This window comes from Ornithodoros turicata, chromosome 6, assembly GCF_037126465.1.
Source record: "Ornithodoros turicata isolate Travis chromosome 6, ASM3712646v1, whole genome shotgun sequence".
In the NCBI taxonomy this organism is placed as follows: domain Eukaryota; kingdom Metazoa; phylum Arthropoda; class Arachnida; order Ixodida; family Argasidae; genus Ornithodoros; species Ornithodoros turicata.
In genome coordinates this window covers 16,482,851-16,508,076 of record NC_088206.1, presented here as the reverse complement: position 1 = coordinate 16,508,076, position 25,226 = coordinate 16,482,851, and the positions used below count along the sequence as shown (strand labels likewise).

At 47.0% G+C, this 25,226-nt stretch overlaps 3 protein-coding genes across 3 annotated transcripts in view; 2 read left to right on the top strand and 1 right to left on the bottom strand.

Moving 5' to 3' along the window:
- The window catches only part of LOC135399274 (D-amino-acid oxidase-like), a 75,049-nt gene that overhangs the window by 6,609 nt on the left and 43,214 nt on the right, over positions 1-25,226 (top strand). The gene's annotated exons all lie outside the window — the stretch shown is intronic.
- On the top strand, positions 1,535-15,793 carry LOC135399263 (regucalcin-like). Its single transcript, XM_064631096.1, has 6 exons — positions 1,535-1,641; positions 6,084-6,251; positions 12,088-12,282; positions 13,509-13,718; positions 14,409-14,555; positions 15,457-15,793. The coding sequence occupies exons 2-6, from the start codon at positions 6,095-6,097 to the stop codon at positions 15,648-15,650; spliced, it is 903 nt and encodes a 300-aa protein (XP_064487166.1). The 5' UTR covers positions 1,535-1,641; positions 6,084-6,094; the 3' UTR covers positions 15,651-15,793.
- On the bottom strand, positions 17,916-23,536 carry LOC135397665 (leucine-rich repeat-containing protein 57-like). Its single transcript, XM_064629274.1, has 4 exons — positions 23,459-23,536; positions 21,140-21,218; positions 19,369-20,188; positions 17,916-18,254 (listed from the first exon to the last, which is right to left on the bottom strand). Exons 3-4 carry the CDS (start codon positions 20,183-20,185, stop codon positions 18,064-18,066), a joined length of 1,008 nt encoding a protein of 335 aa, XP_064485344.1. The 5' UTR covers positions 20,186-20,188; positions 21,140-21,218; positions 23,459-23,536; the 3' UTR covers positions 17,916-18,063.

The following is a 25,226-nucleotide window of genomic DNA, read 5'->3' as shown; positions in this document are numbered from 1 at the left end:
CGGGAAAATGTTGAATAATAAGAGCAGAATGGGAGCCAGTGATTATTCAAAGCTAGCCTGTGAAAACGTGAAACAAGAGAGAGAACGTTAAAATATCCGCCACCAAATTTTGCTCTGCAAGGGAGCTGAAACCGAAACAAACGCGCCTCGAGCGCTGCGAGAAGAAACGCACATTTCACGACCGGGAGTGTGCCGTTCACAGCCACAGTTGCTTCGCGGCGCTAACACGCAATAACATAACGTCGGAGTGTCACGTGCTTTGGAGCGACGAAACTGATTGGAGGTGGCGCTGATCTGATGCGGTCACATTCAGTGCCACACAAGCCGCCGTATAGGGGAAGGTCGCGTCCTTTTTGGTGAGCTTGGTTTCGGTTTCGGCTCATTAGCACGGCAAAATTCGGCGATGGAAAAAAATCGAAGTACGTATACCCGTTTCAGGATATAAAAGAAAATATGGGGTGGCTTTAAATAATGACTGGTTCAAATTCTGCTATCATACATTTCCGCGGAAACGTTTCATTAAAAGGTTTATGGATGGGTTTCAGGTAATTATAGTCAACACTATAGTTGCATGTCCCCGACAGAATGTCCGCTTGGCCTGACGGTCGGCCTTCAAAAATGGTATTCATGCTGCTCGCATAGCCTTTTCATAAAAAAAAAAAGTATCTGGAACGTATAAAATAAACACAGGAAGGTGAACGATTTTTCGGCAGATGTAACTAAAAAATTAAGTATTGACTCATATTCGTCATTTCTGCTTCATTAGCCAAATTTTTTCTTCTTATTATTACTAATTCACCAATTGCGCTTCAGAGCACAAAACCCTGTCGATGGGCACAGCGCTCGACCGGTGTCGTCCGTCACAAAGTTTGTCTGCCATGACGAGGGGTCAGAACTGGAACTGAACCCGAACCAACTCCCAACGCCCCGAAAAAAAGAAAAAAAGAAAAAAAAAACGAATCCGATCCGTGGACACCGACCAAACACAACTCCAGGAGCGCTCTCCAGGTAGCAGCGATGGAAAACCTTGATATTTTCGATGAACGCGCACGCGGAGAAACTTCTCCGCTCGAGGAGCGTTTCGACGAAGTTTCGATTTGTGAGGCGCAAAAATCGACCTCGAGGTGCAGCTCGAGTCGAGTCCGGGCTCCTTCGTGAATGCGGCCACATGGTCTCCTTTCGTCCCCTGGAAGCTCGGGCTCGGTCACCGGCCGACGACCTTGGCGCCACAGGCAAACCGAACAGCCAAAATGGCCTGAACGGCACAAGTAGACCGAGGTGCTTTGGAAACGTATCTTTTTCATTCCCGACAGCATCCTGTGCGTGCTTCGTGTCATTGGAATGTCTGGCAGACGTCTCGTCTGTTAACGAATCATGTTGCAGCAACCTTCAAAGGGAATATTACGCGAAAAAGAAGAAAAAAAAAAAAAGAACTGCTGCTCGCAAATTACGCGATGTAGAGATCAGGAAAAATAGAAAATACGCGGAGCTGCAGAGGGGGAATGTTTTGAGCTTACGCAGCGACGAGTCACGTGGTAAGGATGTAGCAGAGGATCAGGGGCCTCTCTCCACGTTGGCGCGTTCCTGCCGGTCCGACATCTGCTGCAGCAGCCGCATAGTGATTACTCGTTGCACGCAAAGGTGAGAATTCCGTATTTTTCAATGTGATACAGTATGGATTATGTGCACCAGGTCGAATAATTGAATTCACTACGCATTATACCAGTTGAGCTGATGAGAAAGTCAAAATTCGTGGTTTTCCGTCACTTTTCGCGGCAACCTTGGGATCAGAAGGCAGCGGCGAACCCGTTACCATCCTTATCAATATATTATGTGATTCATCTGGCACGCTTAGACCGGTGATGCAAAAGTAATTTTAGATAGCGACGTCAGTTCTGTTGGAGTTCTGTTGTCATTAGCTGTTGCCGTCCGTATAACATATTCATATCGGTGCAATTACAAATGAAACATAAAAAATCATATGCCGCATGTCCGAGCCCGAGTCTGAGCTTATCCGAACAGTTTTGTAATATCCGAACAGTTTTGTAAGCCAGAAGCAAAGCACATCCTCACCCCATTCATTTCCTATGGCCTAAACTGCCAGCAAACAGCCATGTTTTCATCTGTCTGCTTCACGTTTACATTGCTACGTACAGGTGGTGCTGCCTCGAAACCTTGCATCTGGTCCATCTGGTTGTTAGTTGTTCAATCACTTTTGGTTTTGCTTCGTTTCCGAGCAGCGCCATCTAATATACGTGGTGATCTGAATGTGAAGCAGACAGAGAGAGAGAGGGAAAAAAAAGGCAGATTGCAGGCGGTATAGGCCATAGGAAATGCATGGCGCGAGAATTTGTTGTGCTTCTAAGTTTTTTTCTACAATGTGATGGCATCATTTCAAAAAATTTGCATTTTTGAAAAAAAATTTGAATTTGAAAAAAAAACACAATTTAAAAAAAAAAGATAAAACCGCAGGCGAATGACTATCAATTTGCAAAGCTTGAAGCACCAGAGACGTTATCTTGTATTTTTACGACTTCGAAATGTGTAACCTTTGCTAAATTCACCCTGTGCGAGCGATTTTTGTTGCTGTAGTAAACTTGTATAGAGTTTGTATACTACTACGTAATTTGTACACGAATACGGACTTTGCATACGATGGAACGCGACAGCGATTTGATTAACATGCACGTGGCGCGAACTTCGGTTCAGTGTCCTAATCTTTTCTACTTGAGCTGCGCACACGGTAGTGTTTGCATGAGCTGAAGTCACCCTAACCGCAAAGTCTGTGACAAACACTTGTCGGCGCCAGTGGAGCATCCACTTTAAAAGCATATTGCCCAAAGTGGTCGCCTATATAGTTTCTATTTAAAGTCTCGTTATCAGACACTCTTCGAGGAGTTTGGGCAATGCTTCAGAGCGCGATAGCTCCCATTACAAGAACTCCGCGAGCGCGGTGGCGCAGCATGAAAGCTTGCTTCACGGCAGTCTTATACAGGCGACGGACAGAGGAAGCGGATAATTTTTCGCTCATACTGCGAGGAGAAGGTTCTGCACGTGTTTCTTTAACGTACAAATACAAAAACACTAAATCAAATATGCCAACCATGACGTATATAGTGACATTTAGCATTGAAAGACGCCACGGTTAATTCATTATTAGAAGCTCTATTAGAAACCACCATGTACAATACTTTCTCAGTACGGTGTGCTTATTCTGCAGTTAAATTTGGAAAAACGCCAAGAAAAAGCAGCCGCGAAATAGGATGCCCGGCCCGCGATCTCCCTGGCCCGACGTAATCAGGTGCGTTTGACGTAGCATTAGCCGAGGAAGCATCCGCGAGGTCCCATTTCTCACTGAAAAGTCGTCTGCTACGCACACGATGCGGCGTTACTTGCGGGGGACTCTCCACGTCGCGAAGTGACGTCAGCACAACTCGTGGGCTCTCTGGAGGAGTTGAGGGGTAGCTACAGGGTGTCCCAGAAAACGTCATTGAATTATAATATAAAAGCTACGCCACCTAGAATCACGCGGTCAACAGCATTTGTTCTTATTAGGTTTTTGCCACCTCCTAATGTGAATGTCATGTACTCCAAGTTTAATCATGTAAATATTTGCGAACTGAACTCGGAAATTTTCCAAGTAAAGGTCATTTTTTTACCCCACCAATATGAAGAGTGGGCCGAATTCACTCAAATTCATGATAACTCACAGTGATATTCACGAGCTATCCCATCGGAAAAAATAGCCGAATATCATGCTTTTTAGAGCACCGGACCATAGCGCGCGATGACTTTTTCAGTGCAATCGCTCTTCCCAAGCAGCACAATGTACTGAAAGTCGAGTGCAATAGGGGTGGACGGTATGTGTCTTATCAATGTTCTTTAGTTTTACGAGTCTGTTCAAGGCCATCCACCTACCCTTCCACCCCTGTTGCACTCGACTTTCAGTACATTGTGCTGCTTGGGTTAGTGCGACGAAAGGAGGTTCTGAAGCCAGCCCACAGAGTGATAGTAGAAAAAGTAACAGTTCCTAAAATTGGGAGTGGGAAAGCATTAACCCAGCGAAAGTCGGACGTGATAAGCCATGCCTGTTTTATCTCTTTCTGCGACGTCGGGGACGGCTGGGTTTCCAACCTCCTTTCGTCGGACTGACAAAGATTGCGCTGAAAAATTCATCGTGCGTTATTCTGTGCGACCTCCGTAGAACATGATGTTCGGCTATTTTTTTCGATGGGATAGCTCCTGAATATCCCTGTAAATTATCATTAATTTGACTAAATTAGACACGCTCTTCACATTGGTGGGTTAAAAAAGTGACCTTTACTAGGCAAATTTCCGACTTAAGCTCGCAAAAATTTACATAATTAAACTTACGTTACACGACATTCACATGAGGAGGTGGCAAAAACCCAGTAGGAACAAATGCCATTGACTGCATGACTGTAGGTGGTGTAGTTTTTTTTATTATAATTCAATGACACATTTTCTGGGACACCCTGTATATAGGGAGTGCGCATCGAAGATGTGCGCTACACGTAAGCTAAGACCATCGTTCCTGTGTATTAAGCACATGTTATTCATTGCGCAATACTTCGCAACCAAAACTGACAAGAAAAAAAAAAAAAAAGCGAGGAGCGCCGCTCCCCATTTTACGGCGCAGACCACTACCACCACCCTCACACATTGGGTTTAGTTGATTACCGTGCGTACAGGCAGAAGGAGCCTTCGTCGGCGAAAATAACTTTGTGCTACTGTTTAAAGCTCGAGGGTTGATTTTCGTTCACACAGGAAGTCAATCGGCTTAATCTTTGATACTGTCAGCACCGGCTTTGTCCCCGTGCCTTGAAACCAATATTCTGACTCCGTCGACACTTCGACATGTGGTCGCAGACCCCAAGTGCTCAGTAACGATTGTTTCGGTTAATGCGCCACAAGACGCGATCTTGACGTAGCGAAGTCTTCCTTGGCCTCTCATTGGTTGATGACATGCAGATCCGGTCATTTTATACTTGGCAAGGATCCTCGTTAACAGCTGCTGGTGAAGGCGGTAGTGACGTGATAAGCTTGGCGTAGTTTGCCTCACAATTGTGAGCAGCGTCGCGACTGTATAGGAGATGAGAGTTGGGGGGGGGGGGGGCTATTAAGATTCATCAATCAAATGTTCACCAACTCTAAGTCCTCTGGCTAGATCAAGCTAAAAGAGTTCCGACAGCTTGACCTAAAGCTGACGTTAGATATGCACAGGGAGACCAAATAAATGTACACAAACCAGATTTTGTAACAGCTCTACAGATTGCTTTTACTCCTTTCTTGTCAGTTAGCTTCTATTATGGCTTTAGAACCAGCAGTACGACTAAATATGGCATTGAACATAAAAGTGATATACAAGCAAGCAGGTACACAAGACCAGGTGAGATTCACAGGACAAGATAATTCTTGCCGTATATAAGACAAGTCATGTTTTGTGTGTTTTCCGTATCCTTGACAAAGAGTGGTGTCTTGTGCTGTTCGTTTACGTCCTCAGTCCATATCTGTCTTTCCCTCAAACTCAAGGACATTATTGCGTTTCGCGCTGTTGGATCGTTTCCGCGTTCTGTCCATTTTGTCTTTCCTCCCAAACTCATCAATATGTTGCCAACGATAAGTACGCGCATCACAGACAAGAGTCTCTCAACGAGACGCACGACATTCAAGACAGGTCTTGTCTCATGCTGTTCGTTTCTGAGTGTGCTTCTATGTGTTCTATCCATTCGTCGTTCCCGCAAACTCATGGATATGGTGACAACCTCAAATACGGCATGATCGCGATGTAATGTTCCCTGGCCTGTGGCCTATCAACAACCCGATCGTTTCTTCTCATTCTTCTTCCTCATCCCTCCCTCCTCTCCCTCCTCTTCTTTCTCTTACATGCCATATATGACATATGATACGAATGAATGGACAGATGGCTCGTGGAATGACCAGCTGATGCTCAGCGTCTTTCAGTTTCTGTGGTGCCGTAGGCTGGCAAAGGCGGAAGCTGTTCACAGTGCTAGACGTTACACACGTGTTGACTGATGGCAATGCATGGGTTTATCCTTCAGGTGTATAGACCATGAAGATTGTAGAAGCTAGCAAGAGGAGAAATCAGCTGGGCGAGGGGCCTCATTGGGATGCTTCAACCGGAACCCTGATCTATGATGACGCAAACGCTCATCAAGTGCTACGCTACGACCCCAAAACAGGCGCAGAGACGGAGGTGTTTGATCTCGGTATACGTGCTTCGATTATTTCGGCGCAAATTACATGGTGGCATCTTATTTGCTAAATGCTCGTTGTATCAATGCTTTGTGTTATAGACTTGTATTTAAGGGTATAGACAAGACATCTCAGTTCGCCGCAGTAATCTGGCATGCCAGTCTCGCGTCAATTTTATGTTGATCAGTAGTAGTAAATGTTTAACTGCTTTTGCACCGTGAGCTTAGGTGCCTCATGCCTGACTACCACATCCTTCCTCAAAAGGACTTCTATGTCCCTGCATGTAGCAGGCCCACATTGTTAAAAGCCCAAAGGTGAAAGTGCAGAAGTAGAAAATTTCATTTTAAAATGCTGCAGTCTCACCCGGTTCATAACGATCTTATGTAAACCATGCACAAACTAAAAAAAAAAGTGTTGTGATTTCGACACTGTAAAGACCTCTACTCGAGAAACGTCATCATGACGTTGGTAGACAGACTGAAAGCGAACCAAATCGGAAGGTGAGAGCTGGGTTCCACGAATGGAGCACTTGTTCGCTTCCTCCTATTGAAAGAAAAGTATAGAAACAAACGTCGCGTCCCTTTCAGGGGCCATCGTAACCCCCTCAAGACCGTGGCTTTCGGGCGCAACTTTGTTCGCCCCCTAGCTTCGAGCGTAGTTCGTCTACCAAATTGGTGACGCTCTCGAACACTATGACGTCATTTGTTTACAAACAGGTCTATTATGGCATATTGTATAGCGGTCTTTATGCAAACAGCTACGTCAATGGGGCCCTTTGTCCCATCAGGGAAATTTGGCTGTATCAGCACCTTTCTCTGCCCTATGCTTCCGTCTCCTTTGATTACCAGGTTTTGTTGATGCTTTGACACGTGGCTTAGAAAACTGACGAGAAGAAGAAGAAAAAAAAGAATTCTCTATGGGGCAGAAGAAGAAGAAGAAGCCATTGAAGCAGCTTTACAAATGCAGCCACTGGACGAGGAGGAAGAAGAAGTAGTTTTACAAATACCGATGTCCCATATAATAGCGAATTCGGGTGGTCATTTCGTAGCAAAACGGCCGAGCGCTCGGAAATTGCTAGGTCAGCGACCGAGCTGGATCACGTGACCGTTGCCACCCGAACATGATTGCTAGGAATCTAGCGGTTTTAGGTACTTGGATAACGCTAGGGGCGTCGCGGTCGCAAGTCTTCAAGTTCTGTCGTCTGCTAAACCACGTGATTTCAACATGCGGGCCAATGAGGGCACTCGCCACCGTTGCAGTGCGGATGTGACGACACCGGATACAGTTGGAGCAATCTGCTGCTCGATCGTTTTGAGACCGGGCACAAAACGTGCTAGCTAGCAAATTCCGAGCGCTCGGAAAGCGCCACGCGAACATGCGAGATTTGCTTCATTTTGACCAAGCGAACATGACTGCTCGAGATCTGGCAAAAAAAGTTGCTCCGAAATGACCACCCGAATTCGCCATAAATCATAAGTACATAAACTGGATGGAATGCTAAGCACAAAAAAGAATTTTAAAAAATAAAGAAACAAAGGAAGACGTCACACGCACGGCGTTAGTATTCTATGGACCGAAAGCATACCGAAAGACAAGAATCTTCCATCTGAAGCACGTCCCATATGTCGTGACGCGCTCGTGGTCACGGTTCACGGTGAACATAAACGAAGATATCGCTCGCGCACTCAATCCAGACTGTTCCCACGGTACTACTGCCCACGTCAGGTCCTGTTCGCTGCTCGCTTGAGTGGTAAAATCATGCTCGAACCGGAGAAGGATCTCATTGCTGGCGGGAGACCATTTGCGAAATCTAAGGACATGGAGGACCACAACGTTACTGCAAGTAGCAAGGGAGACACACGGCGAGATGACCGCTTGTCCTTCTTCGATGATACCACACGACGCTGGGAGCGGACAGAAGAATTTAAACTTCCTCTGGGCGAAGCTGGACCGTTTGAAGTCAGCGAAGGGAAATGGATGGAGTCGGACTCGTTGAATAGAATGTACGACTTCACGCCTTCCGATACGCTAAGCAGACGCCGCAGTTCCGCGAGTCAGACCACCACTGCAGGAATCTCCACGTCGGCAACAGACAACAGGGGTGCATTAACGCTATCTGATGACAATAAGGGTGTCCAAACGGAAAACCAGGCTGCCATGACACAGTCTGACGACTCTTGCTCTTACACACCTGAAGTGGCAACGGTGCAAGTATCGTCGATCGAGAAAAATTTGGCCCTGAAACTGTCAAGTAGACCTGGGATCAGGCTTCAAGTACCTCTGCGTGGTATACCGTTGGCGGCAGGACCCGGTACAGTGCCGCATCGACCTGCTCTCCTCATCTTCGACACTACCGAACAAAACTATGAAGAAGAGGCAAATGAATGTGGTTCATCGGACGTCAAGAAGAATACTGAGGAGACTACCACGAAAATGGCATTCCCGATTCTTGAAACGCCACGAAAAGCGCCAGTGAGGACGCCAGGCAGCGTCAAGACAGAAGACGAGTTCCAGGAGAAGGTGATCAGTGGATCCATGATTGTGCATCCTGGTACCCGGGCAATGCCCTCGCCCGATATGGTTGTTACCATGGCAGAGGGATTGTCCGTCGTGGCTCCTGGCAAGGACAACGTCTCCGGGAAAGCACGGGACCCCACTTACCCCACGTACGACCAGGCAGAATACCACAACTTTGTGGCTAGGAAGCGGAGGACCATTCCCATGAGGCTGTTCCTTGTCAACCTCTTTTGTGCCTTTATCATGGTGGCATTCATGCACTACAGCTTACTTTCCATTTTCGAGAAGAGGAAGGAGCGTGGTGAAGAAAAGGGGGTTGTGGAGTTACGGGAACGGCCGGTGTGCCGCAGCATTTACTGCAAAAGTATGGGGACGCACCTCTTCTACGTCCTCAATACGAGCGCACGGCCATGTGACAGTATCTTCGACCTCGTATGTCGCTCATGGGTGCACGAATCACCGGCAAAGTACCGTCGTGTTGTGCTGGGAGCGCAGCGACTCTACATCGACAATGTCTACACGGCCATATATCGTGCGATGCAGAGCATGGCGTCGTCGTCTAGTCATAACCAAACTAGTATGGCCAAACTGTCTAGCCTTTACAGGCTGTGCCTCAACATACAGGAGAGACAATCCGTTAAGGTACTCGGGTTTCGAAGGCTGATGAGGAGATACCAGCTACCAAACTGGCCCTACACGGCGTACTACGGCGGAATCCGCGTGGGACTTGCTCAGTTTTTGCGCGACACAGGCTCTGACGCGTTCTTCAGACTCAGCTGGACTTCGGACGGCGCTAGTGCCGAGATCCTTACCATCGAATGCCCGACACTCAGTCTGCCCGCCAGGAGCTTCACGGAGAAGACCGCGGACGTCCAGATCTATAAAATGTACATACGGAATGTCCTTCGGGACTTAGGAACTCCACAAAACGTGGTCGAGGACGTCACGACCCAGATTGTGGAGTATGAGACAAAGCTGGCGCGCCTCGTCGTCGAACACTGTAGGAGTTACGAGACGTACCAAAAGCTGGCAACCCCGCCGTCCTGGGATGAGCTTACCCGGGCCTCCTTGCAGCACCGTGCTCGATTCGTCAACGGAACACTCAGAGTCCAGTCAAAGGACTACACGTTGAACATTACCAAGTCGATACTGGAGAGCAGCGGTGACACCGCCCTAGCAAACTACTTCGGCTGGAGCGTTGCTAACAAGCTTCTCCCATCTACGACGACTAATTTCATCATGTTACATAAGGCGTTCCGCAAGGAGCTCGGCTTTGAGCCGTTGTCGCTCCCGATGCAATGCCTCGTCGATGTTAACGAAGTCATGCCGCTCGCGATGGGCCGCGTGTTCTTCACCGAATACCCGCGGGAATCGACGAGCTACGAAGCGTACAGCATGAGGATCTCACTGATGCGGGCCCTGGATCACGATGTGTACCGGGACCGTTGGTTCGACGAAGAGACCCGCGGCATGTATACCAACCTTCGAGCTAAAATGGAAACCATCTTCGGCTACCCTACCCAACTTCACGACGACCAACTAATGGATGATTACTACAGTTCTGTCAACGTCTCGCAATCTTATCTGGAGGCGTATGTGAGCGCAGCGTCGGCCACATTCCAACATGGCTTCGATTCTAGCAACGCGCTCAACATGTTTGGCAAGGAACGATTTATATTTCCCAACGATGTGTCTCTCCTGCACCACCGTCTGCTGCAACCCTTCTATAACGTGCGTGAAAATCTCTTCGTTCTGCCTTCTGGGGTTCTTCATCCTCCTTACTACGACGAGTCCGTTGGGGCTGCGGCGTTGAACTTTGGTGGATTAGGCTATCTTCTGGCGCATGACCTCGTCGAACAGTTGCTATCGAATCGCACAGACACGATGTGGGGTAGGCTCGTTGCCAAGACCAGTGCTTCGAAGCGCCAGCGTTGCCTCGAGGAGCGGATAGCAGCCGACGTTCCCGGAATCCCAACTCAACGTCTCGCAGTGAAACTACTCGCCGCAAGGGTGGCTTTTCAAGCATACGGTCTTCATACAGACTTCATGGACGACGTCACTTTGAATGGACTGGAAGACATGAGTCCCGAACAGATCTTCTTCGTGGCCTTGACGAGAACTCTGTGCTCTTTAGCCAGGACCGAGCGCTACACAGAAATTGTCTTGCAGAAGACTGTGGTCGCTGAGCTGTCACAGATCGACAAGGCTTTGTTGTGGCTTCCGGAATTCACGGACGCGTTCAACTGCAGCAGACCAACGCTGCGACACCAAGTGGCGCTTCTGAATTCCACTCATGGTTGCTAGGCAGATAAATAAATATACTAGCTTACATTCGTTTATGAGTGTGTTTCATTCAGTGTTTTCGATCAGTGTTTCAGTAAAAAAAAAAGAAAACTACTGCAACGAAAATAGAAAAAGTCTCCAATGCAATCAAATGTGTGGACAAAAAAAAAAAAAAAAAACGATCAAGATTGAAAATAGACCTCTACCCGAGAAACGTCGTCAAGGCGTTGGTAGGCAGACTGAAACAGAACTAGAACTGGGTTCCACGAATGGGCACTTGTTCGCTGCCTCCTACTAAAAGAGAGGTAGGACAGAAGGTCGCGTCCCTTTCAGGGACCATTAATCACCTCACGACCGTGGCTTTCGGGCGCGATCTTGTCCGCCCCCTAGCTTTGAGCGTAGTTCAATTTTACCAAATTGGTGGCGCTGTCGAACACTATGACGTCATTTCTTTACAAACAGGGAGAGGTCTATTGGATCAGCATGATACAGCTGCTGGTTTCGATAGGCGTCTCGACGGACAAATTGTATGTGATATGCATGGTATGGTATGGAATTTTAGGTGGTCTCATCAAATCATACGGCTTTAGCCGCCAGAGAAAAAATCTACCGTAGTTATGTAAATGCACGAAATTCGCACGTACTTGCGTTGGCATTGCGACGAAATGAGTAACGCACCACAGTACAGGACGAGCTCGACTGTCGTGTTTCCTTCGCTCATTTCGTCGCACTGCACTACCCCACTCGCAACTAGCCCAACTTTCTACGCCAAGTGCCACGTCTACGTTTGCCACTTGCCGGTGCTCTTACAACACACGGGACAGGTCACTGTTGGAACGGTGGAAAACCGCCTACTAGGCTCCGCGTGTTAATCAGCTGTAACGCTGTGAATTCAAACTAATTCTAATGCAGGGTAAGGAAACCGCATGTGGAAGTAGCTGTGTTCTCGTAGTAGCTGTGGTCTTCGGCTTGCTTGAAGGCATGTCTGCGCTGAATCCTTGCGGGATTCGAGTTTGTGTTGATACAAGCAAATGTTTGGTGTAATCGCAGGCGACACTGTGGGCAATGTGATTCTCTACGCCGGAAAGCCTCGTGAGGCTGTTGTCTGCGTCGGAATGAACATTGTACATCTCGACATGGATACCAGCAAGACCTCCCTTTTAGCCACGGTGGCTCCTCACACTACAGAACCGCCGCATCGGATCAATGATGGTAAATGTGACATCAAAGGCAGGCTCTGGACTGGTAAGGACGCTGTATATTCTCGCTCTGCCCTCAGGAATCCATCGAACCTAGTGCGTTTTAGGGGGTCCTCACAATAGCCTTGGCGGTGCACTGAGCACGCCGCGCGCGCGCTCGCTGCAGGCAATAAGTGCTGCCGAGGCTATTGGGAATGGAGAACGTGTTTTGAAGCACACTAGGCCCTGGGGTCCCGTAAGGATAAAACGCCGTGTTCTCACTTCGCCCCCAGGAATCCCTCGAGCATAGTGTGCTTCAGGGGGTCCTCTGAATAGTCTTGGCAGTGTACTGAGCATGCGCTCGCTGCAAGTGCAGGAAGCTCAGGAATGCTATTTGGAATGGAGAATGAGTCTTCAAGCATCTAGGGGTTACTTAAAGAATACCTTAAGAGTTCGTAAGGGTCACTAAGCTGCAGTATTCTCTCTCCACCCTGAGATCGGGCTCAGCAGCCTGTCAGCGTATAAGGGTGATAGCTTCAGCCATTCAACTTGCTATTCTGGCTCCTGGAAGGATTATTCCTCTTGTGAAATAAAACTGCTGCAAGTGCATGGTACTAGCGTTTCGGGATCAAGTTCAGGCACCGGCGAGACAGGTTGCAAAGCGTAATAGATCTCTACCCGAGAAACGTCATCATGACGTTGGCAGACAGACTGAAACCGAAACAAATCGGAAGGGGAGGGCTGGGTACCACGGACGGGCAGTTCGCTGCCTCCTACTGAAGGAAAAGTAGGACCGAAGGTTGTGTCCCTTCCAGAGACCATTATAATCCCCTCATGACCGTGGCTTTCGGGCGCGACCTTGTTCGCCCCTTCACTCTTAAAAATGAACTTCACCGCATAGCACGCTCCTAGCCAATCATCATCTCGAATGATATCGTTATCTGCCGTGATTTGTTTAAAACGGGAGGCGTACGCCTTTTTTTTGTGACAATTATGAACACCATAATTGTCACCAAAAAAGGAGTACTCCTCCCGTTTTCAACAAATCAGGGCAGATAACGATATGATTCGAGATGATGGTTGGCTAGGAGTGTGCTATGAGGCGAAGGTCATTTTTAAGAGTGTAGCTTTGAGCGTAGTTCAACTCTACCAAATTGGTGGCGCTGTCGAACACTATGACGTCATTTGTTTACAAAAAGAGAGAGGTCTATTGTTCGACAGAGCTGGGAATGCAAATAATGACTTTTTTATGTGATTAGAAAAACTTATAGGCCAGGACTCGATCTGTTTCAGGCACGATGCAAAGAAATTGGGACCTTAACTCACCTTTGGGCCTCGGCAATTTCTACAGCTTCTCGCAGGGCTCTCTGAAGGTGCATTTCGGAAGTGTGACGTTGTCTAATGGAATCGCCTGGACGGCTGACAACAGGACAATGTTTTATAACGACAGTGTACCCGGTTTCACCTACGCCTTTGACTTCGATGCTGAAGAAGGGACACTCAGTGAGCTGCATTTACGTTTCTCATATATAGACATTCCTTTAATTCATTTTTTTTCTGTCTGTCCATTCCGAACAAGGATTTTTTAAATCCACTTTCATTCCCCTGATATATGTACCTAGAAAATCGTTGAGAAGCGGTAGCAAACGAAAAACGAACTAGGTAGGCACTGCTTATTTCCCTAGACGCTTTACCAGCTACGTAGGAAGCTTATATGAGCAACGTGCCGGCTTCGACGCATCCAGACTGTGTTTCACCGTGTGTGGACGCGGCGAAAAGTGCCGCATCCTCCTGTCTGTGGGCAGCATGAACGTAGCGCGTCCTTTTGGAAAATAATTAAAGACTCGATCAGCGTCTGTTCGACATCGCGAAAATCCTCGGGCCGTGGGTCGAACCCCGTAAAACAGATGCAGGGCCTCTGAATTGTTGCGGACGAGCTCTCGTCCCGCACTGGACGCTTTTCCACAATCACCCCTCTTTCACTCTTTTGCCCCTTCCACAAAAACAATGGGACGATGAAAAATAGCGGCAGTGACTGGCCCATCAGCCATCAAATCATCGTATATGCATGTGTGTGTTTGTGAGTATACTTGGGAAAGAATGCACGTGGGGTGGAGAATATTCGGATTGGTGTCCATGCAGTATTCCTTCCTGTGCACCAAGTGATATCGAACTTCATTTATCTTTCTTTAGGCAACCGTCGAGTCGTTGTAGACTTCAAGAAGACAGCGGGGTACGAAAGCTGTGGACTTCCAGACGGTATGACGATCGATGTCAACGATAAACTCTGGCTTGTGGGTTTCAGTGGCTCCTGTGTGGTGCAGATCGATCCCGAGACAAGTAAGTATGTTCGTGCCTCCACTAGTCATGCACATATGAAAGGAGAGAATGCGGAGCGAGCTCTCATTGGTCTCTTCAAACGAGTTTGTTCAATCATCGTGGGAGATTGTTTGAGGTGACCAATACGACGCCTGGCTCGCAATGTCGCGCTTCGTGAGAAAGGGTGTTATGTCAAGGTAACGCCATCTCTCATCCCGGAAGAATATATATATATATTTTGAGCCTTAGTGCCGCTCTGAAGTGCCACTACGGACTAAATCTCGTGTCTTCAAAATCCTACCAAAGTTATGTTACTGAAATCTTCTTGTCTCACTTTACATTCCTGCAAAATATTTTGGCTGTACGTTACGCGAAAGCTAGAGAAAATTAATTTTTATTTTTGAGGACTGTGACGTCATGTTATGCTCCGACGGAGCGCCCGCGGCTCTCACCTGGCAACGTTGTTGCCCTTCGCCTCTTCCGGGGGGCTCACTTTTTGCACTCCGTTAGCAGAGCCCCACGTGACATACCATCCGACCGCTCCGACCTTGGAGAAAATACAACGGAGGGAGAAGACATCTCTCCCATTTTCCCCTCTTTCGATCAGTCTCACGTGACTTCTCCACCACGTGACCCTCCCCGGACGCCGGCGTTGTTGCTAGGGGACGAGTGCCCTCTCCAGAACATGACATCATTGCAATTTGTGGGCTTATGATTACGTCACTCGCTAGTTGCGTCATCGAAACTTGTGGAGGCTAAGCAGATCTTCAAAAATTGACAGAAATACACAGTGTTCGTCAGCAGGATTGAAATTTCGCGTATAGAATCCTTGAGGCACCTTCTTTTCATGGACTAAGTAAAATAAACGCTGTTTTCCGAGTCCGGAGTGGCACTTTAAAGCCTCATTTTCTTTCTATCCAAGGCAAGATCCTGAGGAAGATAGACCTTCCAGCGAAGTGCACGACGTCGTGCTGCTTCGGCGGAGCCACCTACGAGGACCTCTACGTCACATCCGCCAACCTTCCCGGGTACTCGTCCTGCCCGGAAGACGGCGCCCTCTTTAGGATCACCGAATTGGGCGTGAAGGGAAAAGCTCCGTACGAGTTCGCCGGATGAAGCCACATCGGAGATGGGTGTCGTTTAACGAAGGCTCCGACCATTTTATCGTTGTTCCACTTCGGATTCCACAGTGTTTGTTTACTTACATTCTCTAAGTTACTTTATTCCGTATTATAAATAAACCTATGTTCAAAGACACGCTCCACGAATTTTCGAAAGAACCCGCAAAACTTGATAGTTTCCGTTCCTCCAGGAGTTGGTGACGTCATCACGCGCTCCTGGCGTCCATTTCCTAGCAACAGAGTGCAGGCACTTTCCCAACAGACGATTTCAGAAAACCCCAGTGCTCCTTGTGCACGCGTTGCATCCTGGGAGATTATTGTCATGGAAGGGAGAATAGTTCTTCACGTTTTGTTTTGACCTTTGACGTTTTGTTTTGTTCTGACCTCGACAACTCGTAGACTACCCGACCGGACTATCCAAATGGAGACAGAAACACTTTGGAGACCTTATCTCCTCCTTTCTTCCCATAGTTGGAAGCGGGGATAAGATCTCTAGGATTTTCTTCTTTTTTTTTTTAATTCCGCGTTAGCGCCGCGAAGCAACTGTGGCACGAGCGGCGTACAGATATGGGCAGATGGAGAGAGGACAGTAGGAAGGAGTGGGGGACAGGGGGGGGGGGGTTAGTACGCGTCCTGAAATGAAGTTCTTGTTTCACCATACCGATTATTTTTACTGCTAACGACGTAATACGTTTACAAAAGGCGATTTTTATTTTATGTCTTCATTTCTTTCTATTTAAGTCTCGCTTGATAGACTCCCCTATACTCTCTAATGACACGATAGTCACACTCGCTGCGTCTTTAATTTTAACGTAGCGTACTCTTCGTTTTTTCGTTTTTTTTTTTTGTGTGTGTGTATCTACTTGTCATCTGCACAACCCACTGTTCCCTTTACGTCTCCTGCTCTCCCACCTCTCCTCTCTCTCGAACACGTAATACCGAAATTACCCAAGGCGAGTAGGAAGAGCAAACTTATGACACTTGGCGTGCAGCCGGTCCAATATCAAAATATCGTATAGATGTTGCTCAAAAGAGGTCTCCTCCCGGGGTACCACACATTGGGGTACCACGGCTGTACATGACCTGACATGCAAGCGTGGGAGGCAAATAATGGAAACTGATGCGTAAACTGTCCGTCTGTGTACTTAATCAAGCGAGAACTTAACTTGATTTCCTATCAGGCAGAAAAACCGGCCCCACACCTGCGTAGACCCGACAATAACATATGTATTTGTACCAACCTATGTTCCGTAAATCTTCAATTGATAGAAGGCGTTCGTCTCACGTGTCGTCATTGTTTCTCCGCTCCACTATGGCGACTAGTTCCACGCCATGAACCAGTCTAATCTGCACTAACTAGCTCGCGACAGAGCTTTATCAGTCTATGACGTCACACGCGCGGATGTGGACGTATCAAGCAGCTGTGCGGAGCTATTTTAATTTCATACATATCGAGTGGTAAATAGAGTTCCTCGAGAATTACGTCACGTGATGTGCCCACTGGTGGGCAAAACAAATACACGTGGTCGTATACGCCAGAACACGCCAATAGTTCCAAGGGTGGCCGGCACCCACCACTGTGACGCTTCAGTCCTTCAGTCGCTGGAATGTTTACATACACGGGGAGCTCTTGCGACAACAAGAATGCGGCATTATCAACGAGTGGAATGTGCAGCTATAAACGGAACCATAAACATCTTCGAGAATATATTTGTGATATATTTAACACAATAGATCCCAAGCATGCGTTTCCTGGTGCATCAGGGCTTTTTTCGCCTTCTGTGAAATACAAACATTTCGTATTGGAGACATGCGCAAGAGTTTGGTGTGCGCAACAGGATTAGGGCTATATCTTCATTCTAGTCTTGTTAATCGAGCTGTATCGTATGTTGTCAGCAAAAAGACGAACACCTTTCGATTGAATGATGGCAGTTGAAGTTAAATGGCAGTTGACGGTTCTGCTTCTACTGCCATCATTGAATTGCAGTATATGCAACTGGGTGTTGTGAGGCTTCTGTTGTGTTTGTCCTTCTGTGTTTAATTAATGATTTAATTAATGTTTTATTTAATTAATGTTTAAGTTGTGTTTAATGCTACGAGAAACAGTATTCTATTTTGCGATCAAATCAGTAAAAGTACCTACCTAGTTAAGGTAAGGCCCTGTTGTACAAACGTTCTTGATTACGTCACCGACGCTGTTCCTCACGGACATATTTAAACCATCTTTGTTACAGGCTATACGAAACTCGGATGACCGAACTGTATCGACACTGATCATTAATGGAACCCTATAGATCACAAAGTATACCGCGAATAAGATTATTTTTGCGATATTTTCAAAGAATCTACTCGCAGTAACTACAGATCTGTCCTTCATTACAATCGTGACGTCATCCACTGTGCTTTGATCACGTCACTGTGACGTCACGTAGAATGCTTTTCGGATTCCTGGAGCCTTCGCATCCGAGTTCCCACCGGGACAAGTGCTCCAGGTTCTTGTGCGTTTCCGAGCATTCGAAGCCTTTGATGAACCTGTGGTAGTAAGGCTGCATGTCCATGAGCCACTCAACGTTGCCGCACGAGCAATTCAACCGATTTCCTGTAACGAACAAAGCTTTGAATTAAGATACTTGAGCGAAAGATCGCGATACAGATAGCGATGGACAGTGAGACTGAAGGAGATGGTGGACATGGCGTTTGATTAATGATGTAATTGGCCACGCTCATGTGGATAAATGTCACGACTGTAGCAGAGATTCAATGAAATGCGATGGAAGTTGAAAGTACTGCAGATGATGATGAAAGACAGTGGGGGGCTCACTACGGAAGTGGTAGGAAGCCCGATATTGCCGAGGTCGGCAACTTGGAAAGCAATGTCAAAGGGGCATTCGCAGTCGGTCCGCAAGCTCACAAGGTGAAGAATGTTCACACATCTTCCGGCGAGGTAACCGCTGGGATATAAGACACTATCCAGCCCATGGATGTAAGCAGATCAAATGTCCGACACGGAACGTTGAGCATAAGGTGTGTGTGAGAGAGAGAGGACTGAGGACTGTGTCGTGGTGAAGTACCGTAAACTCGCTTATTGTGGGCCATATCGCGGGAACCAGTAATAGATGAAGTGACAGATAGATGCAGGTACCATGACCCTAGCATAATCATGCTCAACCTAAGGATGAAAACTTCCGGAGGTACACTATAAAGGAGAGAGAGAGAGAAAGCAGGTGAAACGGCATCTCTTCATGTCAAACTATGGTTGGCAAATGTTCTATGCTCTCGTGGCACGAATTTGAAGATTTTAAAGGGGCACTAAAGTGCAAAAATTATTCGCGAAATTAAAGATCCGTTACCTTGACAGCTATACAAACGCTATACAGGAACGGGACTCACTCGTTCTCTACCGTTCGTTGTAAACTTCCCCAAAAAAACTCAGCACATTCGTCTCCTCTTCTTCTCAAGAAGCGCGAAAACGCGGTGCATCCTCCCATTGGTTTCCTCAAACGATCTCCGACTATGATTGGGTAAGTCTAGGCCAATAGGAGGCCGAAAAACAGGCGCGTTCCTGTTCCTTTTGTATTGCTCTCAAGGTAACGGCAGTTTTCGTTTCGCGAGAAGAAATGTTACCACTGTGGCGTCCCTTGAGGGACACCTACAGAATACGAGGCGCTGTTCTTATAGGCTTACCACGACCACGTCGTAACATATGGACTCACCTTGTACGTCCACACCACCGTCCAGCTTGACAGCCATGCGTTCCATGAGAGGCCTGAAGTGATTCTCGGGCAGAGACTTGAGCCTGTTGTTCGACATGTTGAGCATCTTGAAGAACTGATTCTGAAACGCTCCTTCGGCCATCATCAGGATCTGGTTGTTGGACAGGTCCAAGACGAAGTCGTCGTTAGGCTTGACGTGCACCGCAAACGCGTTGTTATTGATCACTTTCAATCGATTGTTCTTCAGATTCAACTCTTTCAGAAACGGGACGTAATAAAATGCGTAGTTTCCGATGTAGGAGATCTTGTTGAAAGACAGGTCGATCTTCTTCAGGTTCGGGTTGTACTTGAACGCGTAATCGGGTATTGTCTTCAGGTGGTTGTAGCTGAGCTGAATGTTCTCCAGCTTCGGGAACGTTGAGACGTTTCTGAAGGGGAAGTACCTAAGTTCACAGTGAGTGACTTCGATTCTCTTTAAGGTGTCCCTAGAGGGCTCCAACGCTCCGTCTTTGATGTCGGTGAGGGTCGACTTCTTGATGAAGATGTACTCGAACCGAAGCGGACCGAAACTTTCCGGTTCCAGGACAGTGATCTTGGAGTCAGCCATGCTGAATTTGCCGAAGTCGTGCGTGTGATAGTGCAGGTTTCGAGTGACTTGTCGGAGATTATCCACGGTTGCGAGGTTGTCGCATCGGAGGACGGTGAAACTGGAGGGTCCAGAACAGGTGCAGGGGTTCACGATGTGACTCGGGGGACAACAACGGGAAAAGGCGGCGCACATGGTGTAGAACATCGCCGCGCTCAGCACGGGACCCATGCTCTGAAGGGGAGAGAGGGTGACTGAAATTACGTTAACCTGACAAGCAGAGGGGTGTCTGTCCAAGAAGGACACAAGCTAACTATTTATGCCCTAAAGCCCTGAGATGCGAAGAAACGTTTCAAGACTCAACAACCGCCAAATTCAGCTGATGCTATGATTTAATAACGATTCATTGATTGTGAGCCATGTACTATCATGTCATAGTATCTGTAGGCGGACGCCCTACTAACAGATTCACCCATGTCTTTCTCTCTCTCTCTCTTGCCGAAGCTCGTTCTAACGTGGACATGCCGTGGATTATAACAACAAAGTATACAGGGTGTTCAAAATTAAGCTTTCACGAGCGCTACAGAAACACAGCGATGACAGGAAACCGGATGATAACTTTACGCTACTTGTGTAAGAAACAGGTGCTGCTAATTATGTAGCACCTGCTTCTTACTCAAGGAACAGAAAAATAGCACCAGTTTTCTTTTGTTCGCCTATTTATAAAGTGCTAGTGAAAGCTTAATTTTGAACACCCTGTATACATTATGTTCAATTCAATGAAGACAGGCTTTACGTCAACAATGTCTAGCATATCTAACAGTAAAAGAGGGTTAAATGCGCGATACTATACAGATGGCAACGTCCTTGCATGCTGATAGCAAGGAGAAGTGTTGGAACCCTGCCGCGGACATCTTGATGGCATATGATACAAGTCAGTTGACTACGCGTTACAGCGCCCACCGCGAGGTATACGTTGGAAAGGACGCGCAGTGACATTTCGGTGCATGGACATATCGTGGAACGGACGTCCGAAATGTACTATAGACCCGCTGCTGCTGCATAACTCCTTTATCTCGTTCGCTAGAGCGTTTATTTCTGGACTACCCAATGGCGTACATCCTTACCATGACTTTGTTGTGAACGCGGTAATCAACGAATGCTAACATGACCGTTGTTACTCACATATATTAAGTGAAGGAAGATCCAGGGGCGTCCCAACAAGAGGTTGACGAAATTCCAGAGCAGTCCTGTCCACCTCAGACTGGAAGCCATGGCGAAATGGAAAGGAAACAAAAAAAGACAGAGTACAGGTAGAGACCAGCATGCACAGTATTGACTCAGCTGAGCAACGGATGACACGGTGCTGCATTGGTATTTTTGCTCTCTCGCTAGTCTATATTGCCCCCTCCCCGTTCACCTACATTAATCAACGTTCCTAAAGGTCGATAAAGGCACAGACTTTACACAACGAAGATGAGTACTATTAATGTGCCGTGTTCGCGTAGCTTATAATGGGTTGCACAGAAAAGCGCGGCTCGAGTAGCTCATTAAATTACGACGTACAACATAGCAGAGCAAAACCAGCAGTGATCAGATGATAATGATAATGATAATTTGTGGCTTTTCGTCGCGAGATAACTATGGTCGTAAGCGACGTGATAATGATCGGTCGGTTTGTGGGAATAATGTTGCCCATCTTAGAGTTCTTCATCGTTCTTTAAAATCTCAGCAAACAGTACACCGTATTTAACGTCTCTTGCGGAAGACGGCTTATCTGAACAACTTGTATTCTGCCACGAAGTTGATGTCGTCCTCGGCCGGGTTTGAACCCGCAACCTTGGGATCAGTAGGCGATGAAACACCCCAACCATAAGCACCGTCAAAATAAGGTTGTTGTTGTTGGTACAGCTCAAATATAGAATACTGCGGAGTTAACATGCACTGTCTCAGCCACTGCATAATGTCCCAACTCTAACACGCGTGACAAGCGACGATTCGGTTCAATTCAATTTGTTCAATTTACCTGGTGAGACGGCTGGTTTAAATGTTGCCAGGCGGTAACTTGATAAAATCTGCACTTTTGGGCAGCAGCAACCATGCAGTGATTTCCCCAGAAGTTCACTGCTGGGGGGGTGCCGAGCTTTCAAGGCGGGGGGGGGGGGGATGGGTTATGCTTGGTGAAGGTTCCACTTAAGGAATTTTTCTTAGACACGGAAAGAATCGTGGCACAATGGTGACATCTCTGCGCAGCTTTCCCGTTTTATTTGTACATGTTATTACGTTAGAACACAGTACATTAGATTTAGAATACAGATTCATTATGAACGGCATTTCAACATTAAGATGCATAATCACACGACCGACAAAGAAAAAAGACTAGCACCTTGTCTCACGAAGCTCAATGAACACCTAGCACCTATACAACGGTGAAAACCTTAGACGAAAAAAGCAGAATACCTCGCTTAATTGAGTTGGGCGCAAATGGTTCTTGATGATCCACATTGAGTTTGCGTGCCCGCACGCATTTTTGCTCGTATATGCGCGCAATATATGCATTGAACAGTCACTTTCAAATGATTTTGGACAAATGCATGGTACGATCATCTGCATCACTGTGGTCCTACAGCCCAAGTTTGACAGTACAGGATGTAATTCGCTGCGCCGGACTCTCTACCAGAACGTGTTGGTGGCCGAGCTGGGTGGGGTCACATGAGAAATTTCAGGTGGGGTGTTGCAAAAATGCAGGGGGGGGTGTACACCCCCCCCCCCCTGGGTAGGCTGTAGGGAAATCCCTGGCAGTAACACGTGCGACACGTCAGACACTCTAGGTACACAACGCTGCGCCCCTATATGTCATTGACTACGTAAAGCCACCGCACAAAGCATGCTGGTTGGCACTATCAGCTTTATCAGCCTATCAGCCGACGCGTTTTCCCCCGCTTCTTGCCCAACACGCCCAAGCAGCAAAATGTACTGAAAGTCGAGTGCAATAGGGGTGGACGGATAGGTGGATGCCCTTGAACAGGCTCGTGAAACTGAAGTACTCTGATAAGACGAATACCGACCACCCCTATTGCACTCGACTTTCAGTACATTGTGCTGCTTGGGACAGCATAATATAACCTCCAACCGGTCTTCTCGTTACGTCACATGTTTGTAAACAGGGGGTCGTCTATAGAAATTCAGCTAAACGATTAGCTGAGCTTATCGATAAGCCTAGAAAAAATGACAACACTTTGTCAACCCTAAAATTCACTTCTTATTAAAATTCATTACTTCCGGACTCGATCCTCAATTGAATTGCACCGAAATGGAAAAATAAAATCGTGAAGATGTAAGGCTCAGTCCTGCGTGCATCAAACCGACAGGGTACACATGTTTCAAAGTAGAATATGAATCATGGGGCGTTACAGTGCGTAAAACAATCTGTACAACTATACCTTATGAAGACAGTTTCTGAACAACGATAACGTTGATGCTTAACGATCACAAAGCACATACCTGTCGTCCCAGGGCTATCGGTTCACCATCTACATGGGAATGTCTATCTGCGAATGGATCAAACATGCTCGAGTAAAACTCCCCGTCCCAAATGTAGAGTGATTCGTAACAAAAAGCTGTCGAACGGTACGTATTTTCGCGCCTCTGTCGAGTGCTCTCCGCTATAAGCGGTGAAACACGCCACATAAAAGAGCTACTGCCATAATATGCGGACAGTTCACCATGTCTACACTGAAAGCACGTGTATCTAACATCGCAATACGTCATAATGATTCGGTAAAAGACGAACAACATGAACGAAAAATTCGAAATTCGCCGTATGTGACATTTCCAATGTCGCACAAAGCGGACAAGGTTCAATGTGGTGGCATAAAAAGTTGTGCGGCGTTGCCAATAAACGACGCAGACGCCAATACAGCGTGCATCCTGTTTATACAGAATAAAGCGAAAGCTAGCGAAAAAAAAAAGTTTTGAGGGGCGTAGAGTGAACGAAGCTACGCGCCAATGAACGTTCTCTTTTTTGCCTTTCATTCAGGAATCAATGTGGTGCTTTTAGTTTAAGCAAAAAATATCATATAACACGCGCCACCTATGGAATGTGATATTTTCTATTGTAATGCACCGTTATTTTCATTGGCACATATTTTTTCGGTAACGCTTGAGTGTTTAGGTATATAGTATATAGAGTCGTCATTTGGCCACTCCGAAAAAAAAAGAAATATGGGTCGGAAAATCAAACCAGTTTTTCTCTTTTTTTTTTTTTTTTATGCGGCGCGGATGCCTGTTTACCCCTATAAAACATCAAAGCGACTCGAAAGAGGCCGTTAACCCGTCTATAGGTTTATTTGTGACTCGCATGGCTCTGAAACGATTTAAAATTATAGAGCGACAAAAGCCTGCGCTTTCAACAGACTTTCAGTGCACAGTGCGGATTGATGATCAACGGTCACGAAAGGAAATCGACGTTGAATCGATTGATAGCCGATTAAATGGTTGTCGTCGCGCCGCTCTGCAGGGTTAGCGGCCGGTCGACAGCAAGAATGGTACCCAAGCAGCACAATGTACTGAAAGTCGAGTGCAATATGGGTGGACGGTATGTGTCTTATCAATGTTCCTTAGTTTCAAGAGTCTGTTCAAGGTCTTCCACCTACCCGTCCACCCCTATTGCACTCGACTTTCAGTACATTGTGCTGCTCGGGTATTGTCTGTGCATCTTTCACGCCTTAGATTTAACCACCAGAAGACAACACAGTGTTTGAAACAGGGTGTCGAACCGAACCCGAACCGAAAACCGTACCTGAACCGTTATTTTTGCCGGAACCGAACCCGAACCGAAATTTTCATGAGACTGTTGAACCCGAACCGGAGCAGAACCGGAAAAAAATAATAGCAGTAACCGGTTCGCGACGAAACGGTTCGGACATAAAAGAAGTCAGCATAAGAGTTCAATGCCCGAACGAGCACACATTGGTCTCCAGATCATGGATTTCGCAAATTTTCATCTAGCAGTCAAACGAGGATGTATAGTCATATGCAGTATATATAGTAATACGCTGTATGTATATTTTTAACACGCTGAAGCGCAATGGACATTTTTCATATTCGCGTCGCCCCTGGCGGCGGAATGTCGAACGTCGTGTCTGTCACAGGGCAACCAGTTGTTGTGCGAGTTTGCCGTTTAAACACATCTCGGTTCTCCTTTTTTTTTGCGAGTTAATTTAGTCAAGAGTTAGAACGGGCACTTGTTCGGCTGGCCATGACAGCTCGG